The sequence below is a fragment of the Scyliorhinus canicula genome, chromosome 15 (genome assembly GCF_902713615.1).
Source record: "Scyliorhinus canicula chromosome 15, sScyCan1.1, whole genome shotgun sequence".
Taxonomy (NCBI): Eukaryota; Metazoa; Chordata; class Chondrichthyes; order Carcharhiniformes; family Scyliorhinidae; genus Scyliorhinus; species Scyliorhinus canicula.
Genome location: NC_052160.1, coordinates 10,034,425 through 10,055,744, shown reverse-complemented (window position 1 = coordinate 10,055,744; position 21,320 = coordinate 10,034,425). Strand labels below are relative to the sequence as shown.

The 21,320-nt window shown below is 49.4% G+C and overlaps 1 protein-coding gene across 2 annotated transcripts in view; it reads right to left on the bottom strand.

The window, feature by feature from the left end:
• si:dkeyp-72e1.9 (syntaxin-binding protein 4) overlaps positions 1–21,320 on the bottom strand; it is an 88,047-nt gene that overhangs the window by 40,763 nt on the left and 25,964 nt on the right. For both annotated transcript variants that reach the window (XM_038819783.1, XM_038819784.1), the window contains exons 4-9: positions 20,007–20,076; positions 17,844–17,918; positions 11,885–11,970; positions 9,023–9,137; positions 5,813–5,945; positions 2,658–2,764 (exon numbers count right to left, since the gene is read on the bottom strand). In XM_038819783.1, coding sequence (XP_038675711.1) covers positions 2,658–2,764; positions 5,813–5,945; positions 9,023–9,137; positions 11,885–11,970; positions 17,844–17,918; positions 20,007–20,076 — 586 coding nt within the window. The remainder of the gene's footprint in view (positions 1–2,657; positions 2,765–5,812; positions 5,946–9,022; positions 9,138–11,884; positions 11,971–17,843; positions 17,919–20,006; positions 20,077–21,320) is intronic.

Sequence of the window (21,320 nt, the reverse complement as noted above, 5' to 3'; positions counted from 1 at the left end):
GAGTGTGCGAGGCCTCGAACCTGACAATAACCTATGGACGATAACCTTGAACCTTCGATGTATGAAGAGTAGTAACCAAGTGTGTTGGAAACGTAAGTGAATGGGGCAAAATATGGCGAATGGATTTTATTGGCGAGTGTGGGTCTGGGTTTATAAAGAATAGGTCAGGGTGCTAACAACATGGTGGAGAGCTAGCAACAGGGGATTCTTCAGGTTCCATGGATGTAAATCATTCAAATATAATGGATCAGTACAGAAAATAATCCAAAGTAGAATGATATCCACAGGAGCCGAACACAAGAGGGCAGCAGACAAGCATTGGCTGTGCATAATCCCAGTGAGAACACATGGAATACTGAGAGCAGATCAGGTCACCACATCCTGGGAATAATGTGTTGGCCATGAGGGAGTGCGGTGCCGATTTACCAGAGTGGATTCACAAGGAGTAAATTGAGAGGTGACCCAAACTAGAGACCTATTGCCTGGAATTTGAAGAGTAAGCGGTGACTTCATAGAATCGTAGAATCTACAGTGCAGAAGGAGGCCATTCGGCCCATCGAGTCTGCACCGGCTCTTGGAAAGAGCACTCCACTTAAACCCACACCTCCACCCTATCCCTGTAAACCGATAACCTTACCTAACCTTGGCATGGCCAATCCACCTAACCTGCACATCTTTGGACTGTGGGAGGAAAGTGGAGCACCCGGAGGAAACCCACGCAGACACGGGGAGAACGTGCAGACTCCGCACAGACAGTGGGGACATAATCTACCAATTAGAGGCTGACTTTTCAGGAGTGGAGATCGGGGCTGGTTTCTATGGCCAGAGATCAACTGAGCTATTCCAGCCCACCACCCAACCACGCCCCGCCCCGCCCAGAACATATGTAAAGTATGGGCTGAAGACATTGGATCAGCAATTCAATATCACCGTGCCAGTCTCTGATGGAATGGAAGGTGAACGGGAGCCAACATCATAATGAGAGGAGCGTGTTTCACACCATCACTCTGGCAGGCCGGGTCCTCATAGAGCCGGCAACCCCGGCCCAACAGGGGCTGGGGCAACGTCTTAAAGGGCGCCCCATCTCAAAGTGAAATTAAAGCCCCCCCCCACCCCCCAAGATCGGCAGTGCTGGAGCTTCAATGGCCCCACCTCCATCACCAGTATCGGGGTTTCAGTTTCAAACTGTTAGCCGTGCCAGGGGGCAATGCCAGGGCACTTCCCAGCCACGTCCCTCACCACCCGGGAGCTATTCCCATTTCCCTTCCCCTGGCATGGCCATGGATTTCAGAAACCAGCAGTGATTCCCGTTGACCTGGGCACGACGGCCCCGGAAGCAATGGCATTAAGCTGTTGAAGCATATTTTAATGATTTCAAATTTATGATAATAAGGTTCATACCCTTGCTGGCCGTGGTCCTGATGACATCAGCGGGGAGGGCTCAGGAACAACACGTTCTGAGTTCTCGCCGGCATAAATCCCCATTATGACCCTCCATCGCGAGAGTTAGCGGCCATAAAGGGATTTGCAGCGAAGCACTGCATAGGGTCAGCTCCACCTCCACGTGCGCAAGGCTCAGCCTGACGCAACTAAAAGTGGTACATAGAGCCCACTTAACGAGAAACCGTATGAGTAGGTTCTTCCCGGAGGTGGAGGACAAATGTGAGCGGTGCCAGAGAGGCCCGGCCAACCACGCCCACATGTTCTGGTCTTGCCCCAGACTTGTGGAGCACTGGACAGCCTTCTTCGAGGCTATGTCCAAAGTGGTGGGGGTGAGGGTGGAGCCATGCCCGATAGTGGCGGTCTTCGGGGTTTCAGACCAGCCAGATCTATTCCTGGGGAGGAGGGCCAACGCCCTTGCCTTTGCCTCCCTGATCGCCCGCCGTAGAATCCTGTTTGGCTGGCGGTCAGCAGCACCACCCAGAGCTGCAGACTGGCTGTCCGACCTCTCGGAATCTCTCCAAATGGAGAAAATCAAATTCGCCATCCGAGGGTCGGACGACGGCTTCTACAGAACGTGGGAGCCATTCATGCAACTGTTCCGGGACCTGTTTGTGGCCAACGTACATGAGGAAGAATAGTCGGGCGGCCAAGAATCAGGGGAAAATGGACGGGAATCGGGGGAAGGTAGCCGGGGGGAGGGGGGGGGGGGGGGGGGCTACGGGCTCGGTATGGGGGTTTGATGGCAAGCCAAGGCCCAAAACCAAACTATAAATAAATGCCTATAAACATGTGCCTCGGCCATATTGGGGAATGTAAAATATGTATGCTGGCTAAAGGGGGCGGCCACAATTATTGTTATGAAGATGCTTACCTGTAAATATTCATGTTAAATTTTTGTGTTTTCCTTTTTTTTTTCTCTCTCTCTAATAACTTGTAATTTGTCATATATAAAATATGAAAACTCAATAAAAAAACATTTATAAAAAAAAATAAAGGGATTTGCGCCTGCGTTGAACACAACTGGATCGCCGTCCCCCAGCCATCCCGGGGCCTCTGACAGTGTCGCATCTCATCAACACTGCACCGGGGGGGTGGGTGTCAATCCGGATTATACACCGGGAGAGGGGCTTGAACTCATGACCCTCTGACTATGAAGTGAAGGTGCTGCCACCGAATCTCGGCTGACACACACAGCCTGTAGAACAGCTACTCACGTAAACATCGTTTTATTGAGGATACTCCGAGCTTCCTCATACGTTACTCCGATCAGAGACTTTTTGTTAATAGCGACCAGCTCGTCTCCTGGGTGGAGTCGACCATCCTTCAAACAATTACAAGAAAATTCACTTGAGTATCAAGCAGAATGTTGACATTTTATTCCCTGAACAAGAGCATGCAGAATTTCACCATCTCCTGCTCCCGTGTCGCCACAATTACTCGGCAGTGTAAATGTTGGCCTAGCCAGTCATGTTCGCAACCCATAAATTAATTTAAAAGAAAGTAACTCCATGACTTTCCAGCGCAATGGACGATTTTAAAATGGGCGGCACAGTGATTAGCACTGCTGCCTCACTGCGTCAGTGACCCGGTTTCAATTCCAGCCTTGGGTCACTGTCTGTGCGGAGTCTGCACGTCCTCCCCTTGTCCAAAGATGTCCGGGTTATGTGGATTGGCCATGCTAAATTGCCCCTTAGTGCAGGTAAGATTACGAGGTTGAGGTGGGGTGGGTGAGGAAGTGGACCTGGGAGGGGGGGGCGCTCTTTCAGAGGGTCAGTGCAGAGCCGATGGGCCAAATGGCCTCCTTCAGGACGGTAGAGATTCCATAATTCCAAAGTGTACATTTTCCATGATTTTGTTAAGGATCGCGATGAAGAGAATTGGATTTTTCTCAGAGGGTTGCACAAACTCTTTGCCTCAGAAATCGGTGGAAAGCGGGGTCACTGAATTTTCTTAACCTGGAAGTAGATCGACTCTTATTAGGTGGGGGGATCAAAGGTTATTGGGGGTTAGATGGGAATGTGGAACTTTAAACACAAACTGATTAGCCATGATCTTGCTGAATGGCGGAGCAGGCTCGAGGGGCCGAATGGCCAACTCTTGCTCCTATTTCGTGTGCTCGGATGTGTGGCATTTCACGTGCTGGGCGATAAATTCTCAACTTGATCACTGGAATAATGTGGATGAGTGGATGGCAATCACATGACCATTGAAACAAGTGGAATGTAAATCGGTCAGCTTCCAAAAGGCCATGTAGACAAAAATCCATCCTGCGCCTCAAAGTCAGATCGGCAGTTCCACGCCAAAATTGTCGCCCATTGTCTTTGCGACGGGCCTACGTCCACTGGAATCCCCATTTGACTTCCCAAACTATTTTAATTCGGGATCGTTGCTGCCAGAGAAAGGCTTTCACCCTGTCAGGTTTGACTGAATGTTAACCCTCGGTACCAGGATTGAAAAGATTCTGCACCATCCAGCCAACCTCAACAACGTTTCTGATCTGGCCTTCAATCAGGAGGGAGTGCCGTGCACCCGTCATTGTCACATCTCATCAATTCTGATCATTTCCTCCTGCAGAAACCTCGGTATGATTTTTAGTAAGTGAATAAAGTTCAGTTCCGTTCGCTATAAGATTAACATCTCCCACAACAATTTAAGACGAGGAGCAATATGAAGTGTATTGAAGCCAGATGGATCACTTTGTGGATAATTGCTTCCCGCACCCAAGCTTGACTCGAGGCAGTCAGAGGTAATGGGGACAATTTTGGCAATGGGATAAAATTGCCAACATTGGGTCAGCCTCCTTTTATACAATTCTCCACCATTTCTATTACATTGCGTGAAGGCAGAATTGCCCCAGTAACTCATCTCAGACAAGACTTTGGGCGGGTTTGACAAAGTGGGGATAGCAGGGGATAGTTTCTCGGTGGCCCCTATCCAGGGAAGTACTTTGGTTGGCAGTCAGGCAGGGCAATCCCTGGATAGGCAGAAGGCACATCCAGGAATGGAGAAGGAAAATCAGACAGTCAGATGAAGTGTGGAAAGAGATGCTGTCTGCTAACTCTGGTCAAGGACGGAAGGGCAGAGGCACAATGGTTTCATAGAATAGAGCCAACCGATCACAGGGAAAAGGTTCTGGTGTGGGAGGTGTGCTGCAGCTCACACACAGGGCAAGTGCAGCTTGCTTTGTCTTTCCCAATGCAGCAGGGAGTCATGGAATTTACAGTGCAGAAGCAGGCCATTCGGCCCATCGAGTCTGCACCGGCCCTTGGAAAGAGGACCCTACTTAAGCCCACGCTTCTACCCTATCCCCATAATCCAATAACCCCATCTAACCTTTTTTGGACACTAAGGGCAATTTATCATGGCCAATTAGCTTAACCTGCACAGCTTTGGACTGTGGGAGGAAACCGGAGCACCCGGAGGAAACCCACGCAGACACGGGGAGAATGTGCAGACTCCACACAGACAGTGACCCAAGTTGGGAATCGAACCTGGGACCCTGGATCTGTGAAGCAACTGTAGTAACCACTGAGCTACCATGCTGCGAGTGTAATGGAACAAGATGAAATTAGCAGCTTCAAAATGAACCAGCTTCGTGGTTGTTTTTCTCCCCCCAGTGGGGCAGCACGGTAGCACAGTGGTTAGCACAGTGGTTAGGACTGTAGCTTTACAGCACCAGGGTCCCAGGTTCAATTCCCAGCTTGGGTCACTGTCTGCGCGGAGTCTGCATGTTCTCCCCATACCTCCGTGGGTTTCCCCGGGCGCTCCGGTTTCCTCCCACAAGTCCCGAAAGACGTGCTGTTAGGTGAATTGGACATTCTGACTTCTCCCTCCTTGTACCCGAACGGGCACCGGAATGTGGTGACTAGGGGCCTTTCACAGTAACTTCTTTGCAGTGTTAATATAAGCTTACTTGTGACAATAAAGATTATTATTAACCTGTTAAATCAGTTCAACTTTCAGAAGCTTGTGGAAACACTCGTCAGATCAGAGTATTCACTTAATTTAACGTAGGGTTTCATTATGACAAGCTCTAATTTGCTCCCGCTTTACTTGACGTCGGCTGCCATTCCAAACCCCTTGAGTGTGAAGGATGTCGGGTCGATTTGGAGGTGACACTGAACCCCAGAGGATATCCAGAGAGGGCGCAAAATCTGCAACAATCCCCAAGCAAGGCATTGCGGTACAAATTGGATTGGAACTCCAGATGAAGGGTAGAATCATCTAAAGATTCCTGAATCAGCCAATTGCAAGACCTCAAATGAGTGACTCAAACTTCAGACTGAAAGTCATATTTTTGAATATAGACCTGACCTCAATAACATTCTTCAAGCTTCACTAACCGATGCAGCAATTATTTCATTCTGACCTTCTGGCAATCTCCTCCTGAGATGATGTCCTCCACGTACACTTTCGGCCCATCTGGACGGTTGCATCCTCCCGTGACCGTCACTCCGAGGCCTACCGATTTGGTGATGGTAACAAGCTGAATTCCATCATCGCTACAGAAACAAAGGGAAAAATAATTATCTGGAACGTAAAGCGTGACAGGCATTAAAAAAAAATACATATTGTAGTTCTCCAAAATGCAATGGTCTCTACGCTCTTGAAGCGAAACTGTGAAGCAAACACTGAACCACACTTCAAGTGATTTTGACACACGTACGCGTTCATGTTTCTTTACGTGAGGGAGAGGGCAACATTTTTCCAATTTCCAATCTCCGAAAGTGTGGAAAACGCCCAGTTTGTCACTGTTCATTAACGATACTGAGCCCTGCACAAGCCCACTGTCAAAGTAGCATCTTGCACACGTTACCTGGCACGCTTGAGATGATATGAATCCAGCGACCTTCCAGAGTAATGGCGGGCAACTCATTGACTTATTCACTCTTGTACTACCCGGCCTGAACAAAAGTCAGAAGCTGCCAGAACCTTCAAACAGGAGAAGATTCTTGGCACTAGGTGGAGGCCTCAGTTCTACAGCAGAATAATGTCGTTAACGTTACAACTGATATGAATAGAACTATAACATGTAAGTCTTTATTTATCATGAGAACAGTGAAACTTTTAAGTACATGCCACCTTGTTGTTCAGGGCACCAAAGCTCCAGAAGCTATGGAGGTGCTCACATTTTAAACTCCCTTTGATGCTTCGAGGCAAAGAGTTCCACAGATTCACCACCCTCTGGCTGAAGAAATTCCTCCTCATCTCTGTTTTAAAGGATCATCCCTTTAGTCTGAGATAGTGTCCTCTGCTTCTAGTTTTTCCTACAAGTGGAAACATCCTCTCCACGTCCACTCTATCCAGGCCTCGCAGTATCCTGTAAGTTTCAATAAGATACCCCCCTCATCCTTCTAAACTCCAATGAGTACAGACCCAGACTCCTCAACTGTTCCTCATTCCAGGAATCATTTTTGTGAACCTCCTCTGAACCTTTTCCAAGGTCAGCACATCCTTCCTTAGATATGGGGCCCAAAACTGCTCACAAGAATCCAAATTGGGTCTGACCAGAGCCTTATACAGCCCCAGCTGTACATCCCTGGTCTTGTATTCTAGCCCTCTTGACATAAATGCGAACATTGCATTTCCTTCTTTTAAAAAAAATTTAGAGTACCCAATTATTTTTTCCAATTAAGGGGCAATTTAGCTTGGCCAATCCACCTACCCTGCGCATCTTTGGGTTGTGGGGGCGAAACCCACGCAGACACGGGGAGAATGTGCAAACTCCACACGGACAGTGACCCAGAGCCGGGATTCAAACCCAGGTCCTCAGCGCCGTAGGCAGCAATGCTAACCACTGTGCCACCGTGCTGCCCTGCATTTCCTTCTTAACTGCCGACTGAACCTGCACATTAACCGTAAGAGAATCTTGAACAAGGACTCCCAAATCCCTTTGCGCATCTGATTTTCAAAGCATTTTCCCATTTAGAAAATAGTTTATGCCTCTATACCTCCTTCCAAAGTGCATAACCTCACACTTTTCCACATTGTATTCCATCTGCCACTTCTTTGCCCACTCTCCTAGCCTGTCCAAATCCTTCTGCAACCCCCTTGCTGCCTCAATACTACCTGTCCCTCTACAGATCTTTGTATCATCTGCCAACTTAGCAACAGTGCCCTCAGTTCCTTCCTCCAGATTGTCCAGTTTAGGGGTCTGACAAGGATCAGGTCCAGGTCAAGACTGACTCGACGTTGCCCTCGATACCACACACATAACTCAGCAACTCGGAAATTCCAATTCCAATTCTCTTCCCACACCTTGTGGTACTCTAAGGCAGACTTTTGTCTGTTTCTATAGCTAGTTATTCCTGGAACAGGTTGCTAGTCTGTTGCCAGGGGCTTATACCTTGAGGGGTGCCATTCCTCATTAAGAGTGACTGACCAGGAGCCTCTCCCACTCTTACCGCCAACCATTGGTGCGTTTGGAAGGATTTGGCAGGTTGATATTGATGGAACCATCAATTCACCAGACACGTGTTTCCGGTGTGAATCTAGGCTTTAATCGACTTACTTCAGAGCCAGCCTGTTACCTGTCGATGAACTCGTAGTGAACCCAGGCTGACTCTGGACACGGGTATTTATACAGCTGCACTAGGGGGAGGAGTCATGGGCGGAGCCAAGGGTGGAGCCCAGTACAAGTCCCTGAGTGCTCCCAGCGCTACTCCCCCTAGTGGTAGGATAGCGCTACTGCGCTTACAAAGACAGTGTGAATTAACATATATCATAGATTATCATAGAATTTACAGTGCAGAAGGAGGCCATTTGGCCCATCGAGTCTGCACTGGCTCCTGGAAAGAGCACCCCACCCAAGGTCAACACCTCCACCCCATCCCCACAACCCAGCAACCCCACCCAACACTAAGGGCAATCCTGGACACTAAGGGCAATTTATCATGTCCAACCCACCTAACCTGCACATCTTTGGACTGTGGGAGGAAACCGGAGCACCCGGAGGAAACCCACGCACACACGGGGAGGATGTGCAGACTCCGCACAGACAGTGACCCAGCCGGGAACCAAACCTGGGACCCTGGAGCTGTGAAGCAATTGTGCTATCCACAATGCTACCGTGCTGCCCTATATTACATTCACCACAGATACCCACCCTGTTTGGCCGCGTTATGAACGCACCTTCCTCGGCCGTCATGTCCCGGGGTGGGACTCGAACCTGGAGCTTCTGGCTCAGAGGCGGGGATGCCACCCACTGCGCCAGGAGAGGCCAAGAAAAACAATTGCTGTGGTAACGCCACCCCTTCCAGCAGCCATGGGAGATTGCCAGCTCACGCTCTGAGCAGTTGAGCATTGTCGGCTTACTCAACGCTGGGCCCCAGGTGTGACTACTCCAAAATCCAATTTTACAGCCACCAGGGATTGATGATCAGTATCCACTGAGCTGGGCTCGAACCCGATCTCAGAGCTGAAAGGCTCATTGGGCGAACATTACATAAAAGATAACGGAATGGACGGGTGCCAATCAGTTCCCTCCTTCCTGCGTATACCAAAGAATTAGGTGAGGGAATAACGTGATGAGTGCAACATGAATAAATTCAGCGACGTGATAAATAGTTGTCAGACGTACTGTGTATTGGAGCAAAGTAAAGTTCCAGCCTTTCCAATGGATGCCTTACGAGAACTGGTTGGGCTGAATTGCTCAGAACTCAGGGAGGATGAGGAGGAGCTTGATGACGTCCTGCCTGGCCAAATCCAAAGCGGAGAGGGAAAAAGATGATTAACAAATGAGATGAAATGTAAGGTAACCTCATTTTACAATCTCTACGTTAATGATGCACTGTGTCGATAAAGCCTTATTGGACAGCAGTGAGCTTCACACAAAAGTCTGTGGTGCTATCAAAATGGCCGCCTCCATTTTCCTCTCTCCCCATCAGCCTCAAGAAAAATGAAATGAAAATCGCTTATTGTCACGAGTAGGCTTCAATGAAGTTACTGTGAAAAGCCCCTAGTCGCCACATTCCGGCGCCTGTTCGGGGAGGCTGGTAAGGGAGCGCGGATCACTAACACCATGAAAGTGACAATGATGGTGTAGTGCTATTGTCACTGGGCTAGTAGTCCAGGACCCAGGGTAATGCTCTGGGGGATCTCGAATCCCAACACGACAGAGGTGAAATTTGAGCTCAATAAAGAAAATTTGGAATTAAAATGCTAATTGATGATCCTGAAACCATTGCTGATTGTCGTAAAAACTCATCTGATTCACTAATGCCCTTTAAGGAGCTCTGCCACCCTTACCGAGCCTGGCCTTTATGTGGCGCCAGTTCCATTTGTGGTTGAATCTTAACTGCCCTCAGTTTCAAAGGCAATTAGGGATGGGCAATAAATGCTGGCCCAACTAGTGATGCCCACATCCCGTGAATAAATATAAAGAAACAATATGCACACATATAACACAATGTCAGCTAGTGCATCTCTGGTGTAGATTAAGGCACAATGACACTTGGTGACAGTGACAATGATGGAGTGGGATGTTCTAGAATTCCTGGTGTCCAGTCATTGGACTACAGCGGGCAGCCGACCTTCCCCGGTATCCGGGGCTGCTGGAGAAACCGTTGGTGAGACTGGTAGCAAAATGACGGTCTTGGAAAAGCAACATCAGTGATGGAAGAAGACGGGATTACAGAGGAAATGACTGCCTTTATATCTCAAACAGGTGCCGCTGAATGCTGTGGGACCCAATTCCGCCACTTCCAAAGTCCTTTACACTCACTTCTTGGGAGTGGGGCTTCCTGGGCAATCTGCAGGCGGTTTGAACTTCTGCACAGGGCTAAAGAGCTGGCTATTAAAGCAGACCAAGGCAGGCCAGCAGCGCGGGTTCAATTCCCGTACCAGCCCCCCCCCGAACAGGCGCCAGAATGTGGCGACTAGGGGATTTTCACAGTAACTTCATTTGAAGCCTACTAGTGACAATAAGCGATTTTCATTTCATTTCATTTCGTGGCCCCACTTCCAGCCGGGATATGAGGTGGCAAGGTGACAGACACAAGAACCATCCACTCACAAGCTCCGGAAATCCCAGAACTTCTGGGGCAGAGTGGCAATCTGCTGAGGAGTGGTGCCCACCCCAATAAGCTTTATGTCTCGATGACCCTGACTGGTCAAGGTTTCCGTGTTGGCTGAGGCAATACCTAGCTCAGGTGACAACCTGCTCAGGAGTGGTGTCCACCCCAAAATCTGCTCCCACTGATGATGGTGCAACCTGGGCCCCATGAGTTCAGGGCGGATACAACTTGGAAATAGGTCAGAATTGTTATATTGAGGGCCTTAAATGCTGCTCTGAAAGAATTATCTACTAGCTATTTAAGTGCATTTAAAATGTAAACCTCAGAACGTAAAGAAAGTGTTTTGCAACACTTATCTGTGCTAGGTATTGCCTCAGCCAACACGGAAACTTTGACCAGTCAGGGTCTGATGCGCGATCAATAACTACTGAAACGAAGGAGTAGTCCGAATTGAAGGCTTTAATCAACAAGCTGTTCCCCAGCAGCTCGAGTACAGAAAGAAGGTTGGCTGCTGGGAAACACGGGTTCTTATACCCCGCCTCATTGGGCGGAGCTACCTTATGTCCCGACCAATGAAATGCAAACACTTGGGCCAATGAGCAGCGAGCCTTCTCTACCAATGGTAGCTCACACTCCCAGGTACAGTAGTACCTCTAGTCATACTACCACAGGGTCATAGAGACATAAAGCTTTACAGCAGAGAAAGAGGCCCTTTGGTCCATCGTGGCTGTGGCAGCCATCAAGCAGCTGTCTATTCTAGTCCCATTTAGGGGCAGCACGGTGGCACAGTGGGTTAGCATTGCTGCCTACGGCGCTGAGGACCCAGGTTCGATCCCGGCCCTGGGTCACTGTCCGTGTGGAGTTTGCAGATTCTCCCCGTGTCTGCGTGGGTTTCACCCCCCACAACCTAAAAGATGTGCAGGGTAGGTGGATTGGCCATGCTAAATTGTCCCTTAATTGGAAAAAAATAATTGGCTACTCTAAATTAAAAAAAAAAATTCTAGTCCCATTTTCTAGCACTTGATCCATAGTCTTGTTTAAATGATCTCAAAATGAGTTTGCTCCAAACCTCCCAGTATCCAGCACCAAAGCTAAGTGGGAGACCTTCGCAATGCATGACAGATTTTACTGTGTGACAAACTTTGGAAAAACATCATAAAAAGAACAGAGAGCGGCACGGTGGCGCTGTGGTTAGCCCTGCTGCCTCACGGCGCCAAGGACCTGGGTTTGTTCCCGGCCCCGGGTCACTGTCCATGTGGAATTTGCACATTCCCCCCGTGTCTGTGTGGGTCTCACCCCCCACAACCCAAAGATGTGCAGGGTAGGTGGATTGGCCGCGCTAAACTGCCCCTTAATTGGGAAAAAAATAGAATTGGGTACTCTAAATTTATTTTTGAACAAACCATAAAAAGAACAACCAAACTTACCAGTTCCCTGTAACGTGGGTGAATTTCTTGCAGATCCTGTGCTACTTCGGGATCCATAGTTTGCTAATAATTCTGAAAATTCTCTCCTGCTCAAAATGAAAAGAGATTCTGTTTATCAGGAGTACAGTATGTCGGCATCCACAATAAATTAGTCATAGAACTATTGAACTGGAATTTTTGAATAGATTTCCATCAGATATTTCAGTTGTGGTGTTATAGCTGATGATCATTGGTGGTACCCTTACCTCTGAGTCAGCAGGTTATAGGTTCAAATCCCACTCCAGGGATACAATCACAAAATGTAACTTTGTCTTTCCGATGAGATATTAAGCTGAGGCCCTATCAGTCCTCCTAGCTGGATATAACTCACCTGGCTCCCCAAAGCCTCTCCACCATCTACAAAGCACAAGTCAGGAGTGTGATAGATTATTCTTCACCTGCCTGGATGAGAGCAGCTCCAACAACACTCAAGAAGCTCGACACCATCCAGGACAAAGCAGCCCCGCTTGATTGCTCCCCCTTCCACAAACATTCAAAACCTCTACCACCAACGCACAGTGGCATCCATGTGTACCATCTACAAGATGCACTGCAGGAACTCACCAAGGCTCCTTACACAGCGCCTTCCAAACCCATGACCACTGCCACCTTGAAGGACAAGGGCAGCAGATACACGGGAGCCCCACCACCTGGAAGTTCACTTCTCAGCTTCCCCACCATCCTGATTTGGAAATATATCGCCCTCCCTTCACTGCCACTGGGTCAAAATTCCGGAACTCATTTCCTAACAGCACTGTGGGTGCACCTACACCACAGGGAGTACAGCGGTTCAAGAAGACAGCTCGCCACCACCACCACAAGGACGATTAGGGATGGGTAATAAATGCTGGTCTAGCCAGTGACTCCCAAGTCCCATAAATAAATTTATTTAAAAATTCCATAGCACTATTTTGACATTGGAAATGCTCAACGTATCCCTGAAGAGATCTACATCCCCGTAACCCGTGGGAGTGTCCAGTTTGTGACTGATCAAAATGAAGAAGTTTCATTTGATGAGTGATTGTCAGACAGACGCATGTGGGGCAGGTGGTGTTTGGCGAATCAGGTAGATGAGTTATTCGGAGGTTTGTGTTCTCTATCGCCTTGACTTGTCCTCTGTGCATTCCCGAAGGAATGTCTAAGTGTACTCAGTGCCTTCCCAAATTAACTTCCTCCATTTTGATTGATCGTGGGGGCATGGCCTCTGTTGGTGGGAATCTTGAACTTCTTCAGAGATGACGTTGGTTCCCTCTCGCGCCCAACAAAATAGTGTCGTTAAGGCAGTAATATATTCCAAGGCAAGAATAGGAGCATTATCAAAAAAAAAATTGACAGTGAGCCACATCGAGAGATATTAGGGTTTCAATGAGAAATCCCATGGACAAGCGGCGGGAAGCGAGCGAACGGCGTGCCGCTGATAAAAACCTGGCTGGGGGACCAGACAATCCTGCCCTTTATTTCGAACCAATAAATAAATATTTTGTTCGTTTAAAGTCTGGAAGAGAATAGTTTTATTACTTGAAAGAATCAGGAAAAATGGAGATTATTGACTGATCGTTGGAGAGTCCCCTCTTTGCTCTGCATACCGGTGCGCTCAAAGATATTTTTGTCCTGGGCAGCACGGTGGCGCAGTGGCTAGCACTGCTGCCTCATGCCGCCGAGGTCCCAGGTTCGATCCTGGCTCTGGGTCACTGTCCAGGTGGAGTTACTGGAATGGAACATTCTCCCTGTGTTTGCCCCCACAAGCCAAAGATGTGCAGGGTAGGTGGATTGGCCATGCTAAATTGCCCCTTAATTGGAAAAAATAAATTGGACACTCTAAATTTAAAAAATATATATATTTTTGTCCTTTTGTAAGAGGGGAGGGGGGGATTTATTTGCACCGCTTTTTAAAAATGTTATTTATTCTATTTTTAAACTTTATCCTAAGTGCTTTTGTTTTAATAATGGTGGCAGGGATTTAGAGTCTGAAGAATATGATAATTATAGTCACAGAGGCACATTATTGCTTCTGACCGGGGTCAGGCTGGATTTAGCATGATCCTCGACTCGATTTCACCACAAGAGTGTTGAGCCCGTCAAACTCTCAAAATGTCTGCACGGGGCATTAACAAAACCAGTCGCAATGGCAAGAGCGGCAGGTTGGCAGACTCCGATTGGGCAGATGGATTAAAAGGTGCAATGGAGGTAGATAATCAGCGACAAACGAGGGAAGAAAATGTTTCACGTGTTCTTAAATTGTTCAAAATTCTCAACGCAAATACACTCCAGTCAGAAATGGGCTCCACAGGGAAACAAAAACTGATACGTCTGTGGCTGACTCAGGGAGCTAAAGATAGCATTAGATTAAAGGAAGAGGCTTATGACATTGTGAAGAATACTAGTAAGCCTGAGGACCGGGAATGTTTTGGAAACTGGCAGAGGAAGAATAAAAAATTGATTCAAAGCAAAGCTCGTTAGTGCAGGAAGAGATAAATGGCACCCCGATTTCATGACCCCCCCCCCCCCCCCCCCCCGATGTGCCCCCGGACCCCTCCCCACAATGCCCCAACTCACCTGTTGGGGGAGTCCTTGAGCCCCCACCTGCACCCCACCTCATACGTGCAGTGTGTCTCCGGGCCTGAGCCCCGGCAAGGGCAAAATGCCACCTGGGCACCTTGGCACTGCCGGCCTGCCACCCTGGCAGTGCCCCCACCAGTCTGGCAGTGTCGCCAGAGTGCCAGGCAGGTTGCCAATGTGCCCAGGCGACATCAGCAGTGCCACACCCTGCCCGCGGGCCACCAATCACCTGGGAGACCCCCACAAGTGCAGTTCCGCCTGGTCCCTGTTTGTGGGGGTCAGTGCTAAATGGCGCCCGACTGGGGTGTCCTTGGCGAGCCCAGTAGATCCCGGTACCAGTTAGACCTGGCATAGTTAAGTAAGCTCATTGAGCTATGCAAATGTAGATCCTGCCCATGGTGTCTTGTTAGATCTCGCGGGGCGTAACGACGGGAATCCCGGAAGAGGCCTCTCGTAGGATCCACCGGCCACGTCCTGTCCCAATTCCGCAAGGACGCAGTGGAGATGTTAACTGTGGTGGCTCAAGACAACACTGCGGAGGCTTCCAGAACTAATGAAAGACAGAAGCTGGTATATCTACAGGCTCGGAACACAGTAGGATGGGTCTCTCCAGGACCTGGGTTCAGACCGCTCAGGCCCCTGATCCTAGGGCCCCGTTCTAACTCACTAATTGCCAGGGTGTGGTAAACCACCGTTACACCTGTATTAGGTGATGTAAGGTAGGACCTGTACTACAGGTTCGCCGGTAGCCCCTGCCTGCTGGCTCCGCCCAGTAGGAGGAGTATACATATGAGTGTCCTCTATTCAGCAGCCATTTGGCCAGCTGCTGTGGGAGGCCACACATCTTCCTGCAATAAAGCCTCAGTTGTATCCAATCTGAGGGCGGAATTCTCCGCTCCCCACGCGGCCTGGGAGAATCGCGGGAGGGCATCCCGACATTTTTTACGCGCCCCTGGCGGCCCCAGCGACCACACCTGGTCGCTGCATTCGTGAAACGGGCGCCAGATGCCCGTTTGGGGCATCTAGGGGCCCAATTGGCACGGGAGCACCACGACTGTGCTCAGGAGGGGACAGGCCCGCGATCGGTGCCCACCGTTCGTCGGGCCAGTGTCCAAAACAGACGCACTCTTTCCCCTCCGCCGCCCGGCAAGATCAAGCCGCCACGTCTCGCTGGGCGGCTGAGGAGAAAGACGGCCACCGCGAATGCGCGGTTCGCGCCGTCTGCGCGATGAAGTCATCCACGCATGCGCGGGTTGGAACCGGCAACCCGCACATGCGCGGATGACCTCAGAAATGCGCCGTTTTGCACGTCATTTCCGGCGCGACGAGGTCGCGGCCGGGAAAGACGGAGGCCCGCTCCCAGCCCCCTGGGTGGGGGTGAATTAGATGCGGGGAGCGGGCCCCGAGGCAGTCGTGAACCTCGGCCGATTTCACGACGGCCATCCCGATTTTTATCGGGAGCGGAGAATACCGCCCAGAGTCTTTGTACAATTGATCGTGCATTATGGGGTTCACACGCTCCTCCGCGATTGGCCCCACGCCTGTCATGTAGGCCGCCAGGCCCATTCCCCCCTTAAAGAGGCCATGCTACCACATTGATCCAACTGCCTGCTCAGGTAGATGCAAAAGATCTGAGGTCACGAGTTTGAAGAAGGCAGTTTTTCTGGTGTTCCAGCCAGGACCTTTCCCCCAGTCAACAACACAAAGACAGACACCCTGGTCATTAGCATATTGCTGTTTGTGGCACTTTGCTGAGTGTAAATTAGCTGCTGTGCTTTGTACATCAGAACTGTGACTCCAATCAAAAGCACTTCAGTTACTACAGAACCGTTTGAGAGTTCTGCGGGCTTGAAAAACGCCACAGAAATTAAAGTCTTTCTGTTCTTAAAACAAATATTTTGCATCAGCCTTCACAGTAGAAAGCTCAGAATCGGGCTTCAAAAAAATTACATGGGAACCAAAGGGCTAACGGGAGTGAGAAATTTAATGGCGAATAAGTACGAGAGACACTAACGGAACTAAAATCCGACCAATGCCCCGGGGCTTGGTGACCTCCGCGGGTTCCTAAATGGCGGCTGCAGAGATAGCGAACGCGCTGGTTTTATTCTTCCTAGAATTCCCCAGTCCTGAGGCACTCCTCGCAGATTGAAAATGTTTATTCAGGAAAGGAGAGAGGGCCAGCACGGTGGCACAGTGGTTAGCATTGCTGCCTACGGCGCTGAGGACCTAGATTCGAATCCCAGCCCTGGGTCACTGTCCGTGTGGAGTTTGCACGTTCTCCCCGTGTTTGCGCGGGTTTCACCCCCACAACCCAAAGATGTGCAGGGTTGGTGGATTGGCCACACTAAATTGCCCCTTAATTGGAAAAATAATTGGGTACTCTAAATTTTTTTTAAAAAGGAAAGGAGAGAGAGTGGGGGAAAGAACACGGTCCACAGAGGGCCGCTTGGCCTGTTAGCGGTCTTGGGGGGAAAAGGCTGGAATCCATTTTACGGAGATGTTAACACCGGAAATGGCAGATGGATCCTCGGCTTAAGGACTGATCTGGGAGGTGACACCTCGGAAGAGTGGAGGGGATCCTTATCATAGCGCACCTGCTTCTTGCAAATCCAGCCTTAAGATCTGATTAACGTTGATCTCAATAAGACGGAAGCTGTCGGCCCCATTTCACTGCTTTCTGCGGGAGGTTTCTGTCGGCAAATTAGCTTCCTCGTTTCCCAACACGAGAACCTGATTGGCTGTAAAGCGCTTACATCCTCAGGTTATGAAAGTTGCTATCTAAATGCAAGTGGGGTGACCTTCCTTTTACTCTTCAGTTTAAATCGCACAGACTATTGATTCTGAACCCACATTTAGGGATTTGGATTTAAACTGGAATTAGCTGAAAATTGCTGGAATTTGCTGAAAGAGGCATAAAACTATGGTTGGAGTTCTCTGATTTGGGATTAGGTGTGGTGGTGGGCGGCTCCCGTGGTGCTTGTCCCATTGGCCAGAATCGGAGGGAATCCCGCACCAGATTCTGTGTTTAGAACCCAGCAATTACGCACAGGTGGATTCCCCTCTGAATCCCCAGGCCAGGCCGGTAGCTGATGTGCCCGCCCGCCATCAGCTGGCAGGTTCAAAGGCCCCCGCCGCCATATTTAAACAGCCAGCGACCACATATCACTCTGGTCAGCCCAGCTGCCTGCACCGGACTGGGCAGGACTCCAGCGATCCAGAGCTCACACAGGCGGCGATGAGGAAAAACCTTGCATGTGCTTCGTGACACTGATGCACAAAAGGATGACTCAGAATTGGTCTATTTGCATCATCATGGTGTGTGCGTGTGTGTGTGTGGGGCGGGGGTGGGGAGCTCTCTTACCTGCCCTGCTCATCTCTTGCTATCATCAGCCGCATGTTATTGGATGAAGAGGCAGCTCGAAGAATTTCTACCGCACTAGAAATAAGAAAGGGGTGCGTGTTAATATATCAGGATCCACCACACACTTCTAAATACACCACTGGCTGTAAGGGGGTGCAAGAAGCTGGATAAATACAACTCTTCCTCTCTTTCTCTCTCTATTTTGCTTCACCAAAGGCGCCAGGGCAGCATGGTAGCACAGTGGTTAGCATTGTCGCTTCACAGCTCCAGGGTCCCAGGTTCGATTCCCGGCTTGGATCACTGTCTGTGTGGAGTCTGCACGTCCTCCCCGTGTGTGCGTGGGTTTCCTCCGGGTGCTCCGGTTTCCTCCCACAGTCCAAAGACGTGCAGGTTAGGTGGATTGGCCATGCTAAATTGCCCTTCGTGTCCAAAGGGGTTGGGTGGGGTTGCTGGGTTACGGATATGGGGCGGAGCTTTGGGCTTAAATGGGGTGCTCTTTCCAAGGGCGGGTGCAGGCTTGATGGGCCGAATGGCCTCCTTCTGCACTGTAAATTCTAAATTCCAAAATATGGTGGCTGTGGGCTGCCAGTTGGAAATCTCTGCGCACTTCGTGTCTGCCGTAGTTAGGACATTAATAAGCTAAGTGCCCAACGCAATGGGCTAACCTACACTGGGTAAAAGCAAATTACTACGGATGCTGGAATCTGAAACCAGCAGAGAAAATGCTGGAAAATCTCAGCAGGTCTGGCAGCATCTGTAGGGAGAGGAAAGAGCTAACATATCGAGTCCAGATGACCTTTGTCAAAGCTTTTCTCCCTACAGATGCTGCCAGACCTGCTGAAATTTCCCAGCATTTTCTTTTCGGGCCTAACCTACAGGCTTATGGAGTCAATTCAATTAGTTCAAATTATAAGTAAAATTCAACGAATAATTCTGGTATATAAAGCTGCTCTCAGTAACGGTGACCATGAAACCATTGTAGATTGTTGTAAAAACCCATCTGGTTCACTAATACTCTTCAGGGAGGGAAACCAGCTGTCCTTACCCTGTCTGGCCGACATGTTACTCAGCAATATGGCTGCCTCTCAAATCTCCCCCGAAATGGCCCAGCAAACCATTGGGTTCACGGGCAATTAAGGATGCGTCAACTAAAGCTGACGTCATCCACATCCCATGAAAGAGTCAAAAAAGAAATTATTTGGTTTGTCAATGCTGGCTGTAGGCTAAGTATGAGCTTCTTGACGATGGGTTCAGAGTGACTATGGAGGATACGACTTGCTTCAGGCAACGACTACATGGCAATGGTTGCACCATAGTGAGATTACGCAGAGCCCCCAACATTGAAAGAGTTATTGTTACAACTTCAACTGTCCTTTATGGAAGGGATTCTGCCGTCCTTACCTGGTCTGGCCTACATGCGACTCCAAACCCACAGCAATGTGGTTGGCTCTCAACTGCCCCTCTGAAATGGCTGAGCTAGCGACTCAGTTCAAGGGCGATTAGGGATGGGCAACAAAAAAAAAAAGGCTCTCGGCAGCCTGGAAGGCAACAACATTATTTTTTTTTTGCTTAAATTTAGAGTTCCAAATTATCTTTTCCAATTTAGGGGCAATTTAGCGTGGCCAATCCACCCAGCCTGCACATCTTTGAGCTGTGAGGGCGAAACCCACGCAGACATGGGGAGAATGTGCAAACTCCACACGGACAGTGACCCAGGGCCGGGATCGAACCAGGGACCTCGGCGCTGTGAGGCAGCCGTGCCTGGGCACTGCCCAGCTGGGCTCCCATTAGAGAGGCTTGGGGCTGGAGGAGGTTCACTTGAGGGAGTTCCCTGGGGGTGGGGTGTCCTGGGACCGTGAGGGGATCCTTGTTTTATTTTAATTTTTTCCAGATCAGGGGGCTGTTTTTAAAGGGCGCTCCGAGCTGTCGGAGGCCCGATGGGGACCAAGGTTCCTGATCCTGCCCCCACCAGCGTGACACCGCGTGATTCGCCTGCAGGTCTGTCTTGACTATATCGGTCAAAAAAAACCGGAAAATCTGCCCGTGCGGCCGGTGGGCTACACACGGCTTTTCCCAACTGAGCTGGCACGTCGCCATAAAAGGAAGAAATTGTGCTGGGGATGCCCACAATTGAAACAATCCCTTTCATGTCGAAGGGAGTACCTTTCATTTGTCACTCCCACCAGACTGTCGCCATTGACCTCAAGAATCTGGTCCCCAGGTTGCAGACGACCTAGAAATTAAGAAAAACATTTCACTTTGAAGTTAGTGCCAATGACTGAAATACAATAATTGGGAGATGTTCTGGGATATTGGTGCAGGGGGGAGCTCCTTAGTGGAAATGTTTGCAAAGTGATTGACGAAAATTATCAGTTGAAATGCTAATGCTCGAGACGGGATTTGTGAATTGCGAGGAGGGGTGGAGGGAGAGCGGACTATCCCAGGATTTATAATCTTGTGTACCTGGGATTCAGCTCGAAAAGGATGCTGGGTGATAATCACACTCGTTTGGAAACGTTAAAGACCATCTTGAACGGTCTGAGCCAATTGGCAGGATCATGGTGAAGACAGATCCTAGCTTCAGAGCCAATACCCGAGAATGGTTCGACACAATGCACTCTGCTCTGAACAAGTGATGGCCACCTGCCCCACCGATCCATAGACATGGGAGCAGGAGCAGACCATTTGGCCCCTTGTCCCAATCCATCTCCATTCAGTAACTCCGACTTTAACTCCATTTTCCTGTGGGCTCCCCAGATCCTTAATTCCCTCAGAGATCAAAAATATATTCTTTGCAGTCTAAGGCAAAACTCAACGACTGAATTTACAACATATTGTGGGAGGCAGTGGTGTTGTAACTGGACTAATAATCCTGTGCCCGGGTTTGAATCCCATCACATGGTGACATTTAAATTCAATAAAAATCTGGAATTAAAAGTCTAATGGTGACCATGAAACTATTGTCGACTGTCGTAAAAACCCATCTGATTCCTTAATGCCATTTAGGGGAGGAAATCTGCCGTCCTTACCTGGTCTGGCCTACATGTGACTTCAGACCCACAGCAATGTGGTTGACTCTTAAATACCCTCTGGAATTGGCCCAGCAAGCCACTCAGTTCAAGGGCAATTAGGGATGGGCAATAAAGGCTGGCTCAGCCAGTGACATCAACATCTCCGGAATATCCAAGACTCTCTGGGGGGGGGGGGGGGGGGGGGGATCTTTGGTTTCTTTGTCTGAAAGGTGGCGAGAATGCGCGACCACAGGGGGCAGTTGAGGGGAACAGTAGGCTTGATGAGGGAAAGGGGGGAAGAGGGTCTTGCAGGTAGAGTTGGATGAGGAAGATGGAATGAGACTTGAGTGAAATGTCAGCAAGGATTGTTGAGTGAAAGGGTCTGTTTCTGTGCTGTATATTTGATCTAATTTAATGCAATTAAACGCAGTCTCCTCCTGCAGCCCGAGACTCCATTTTGTTGATC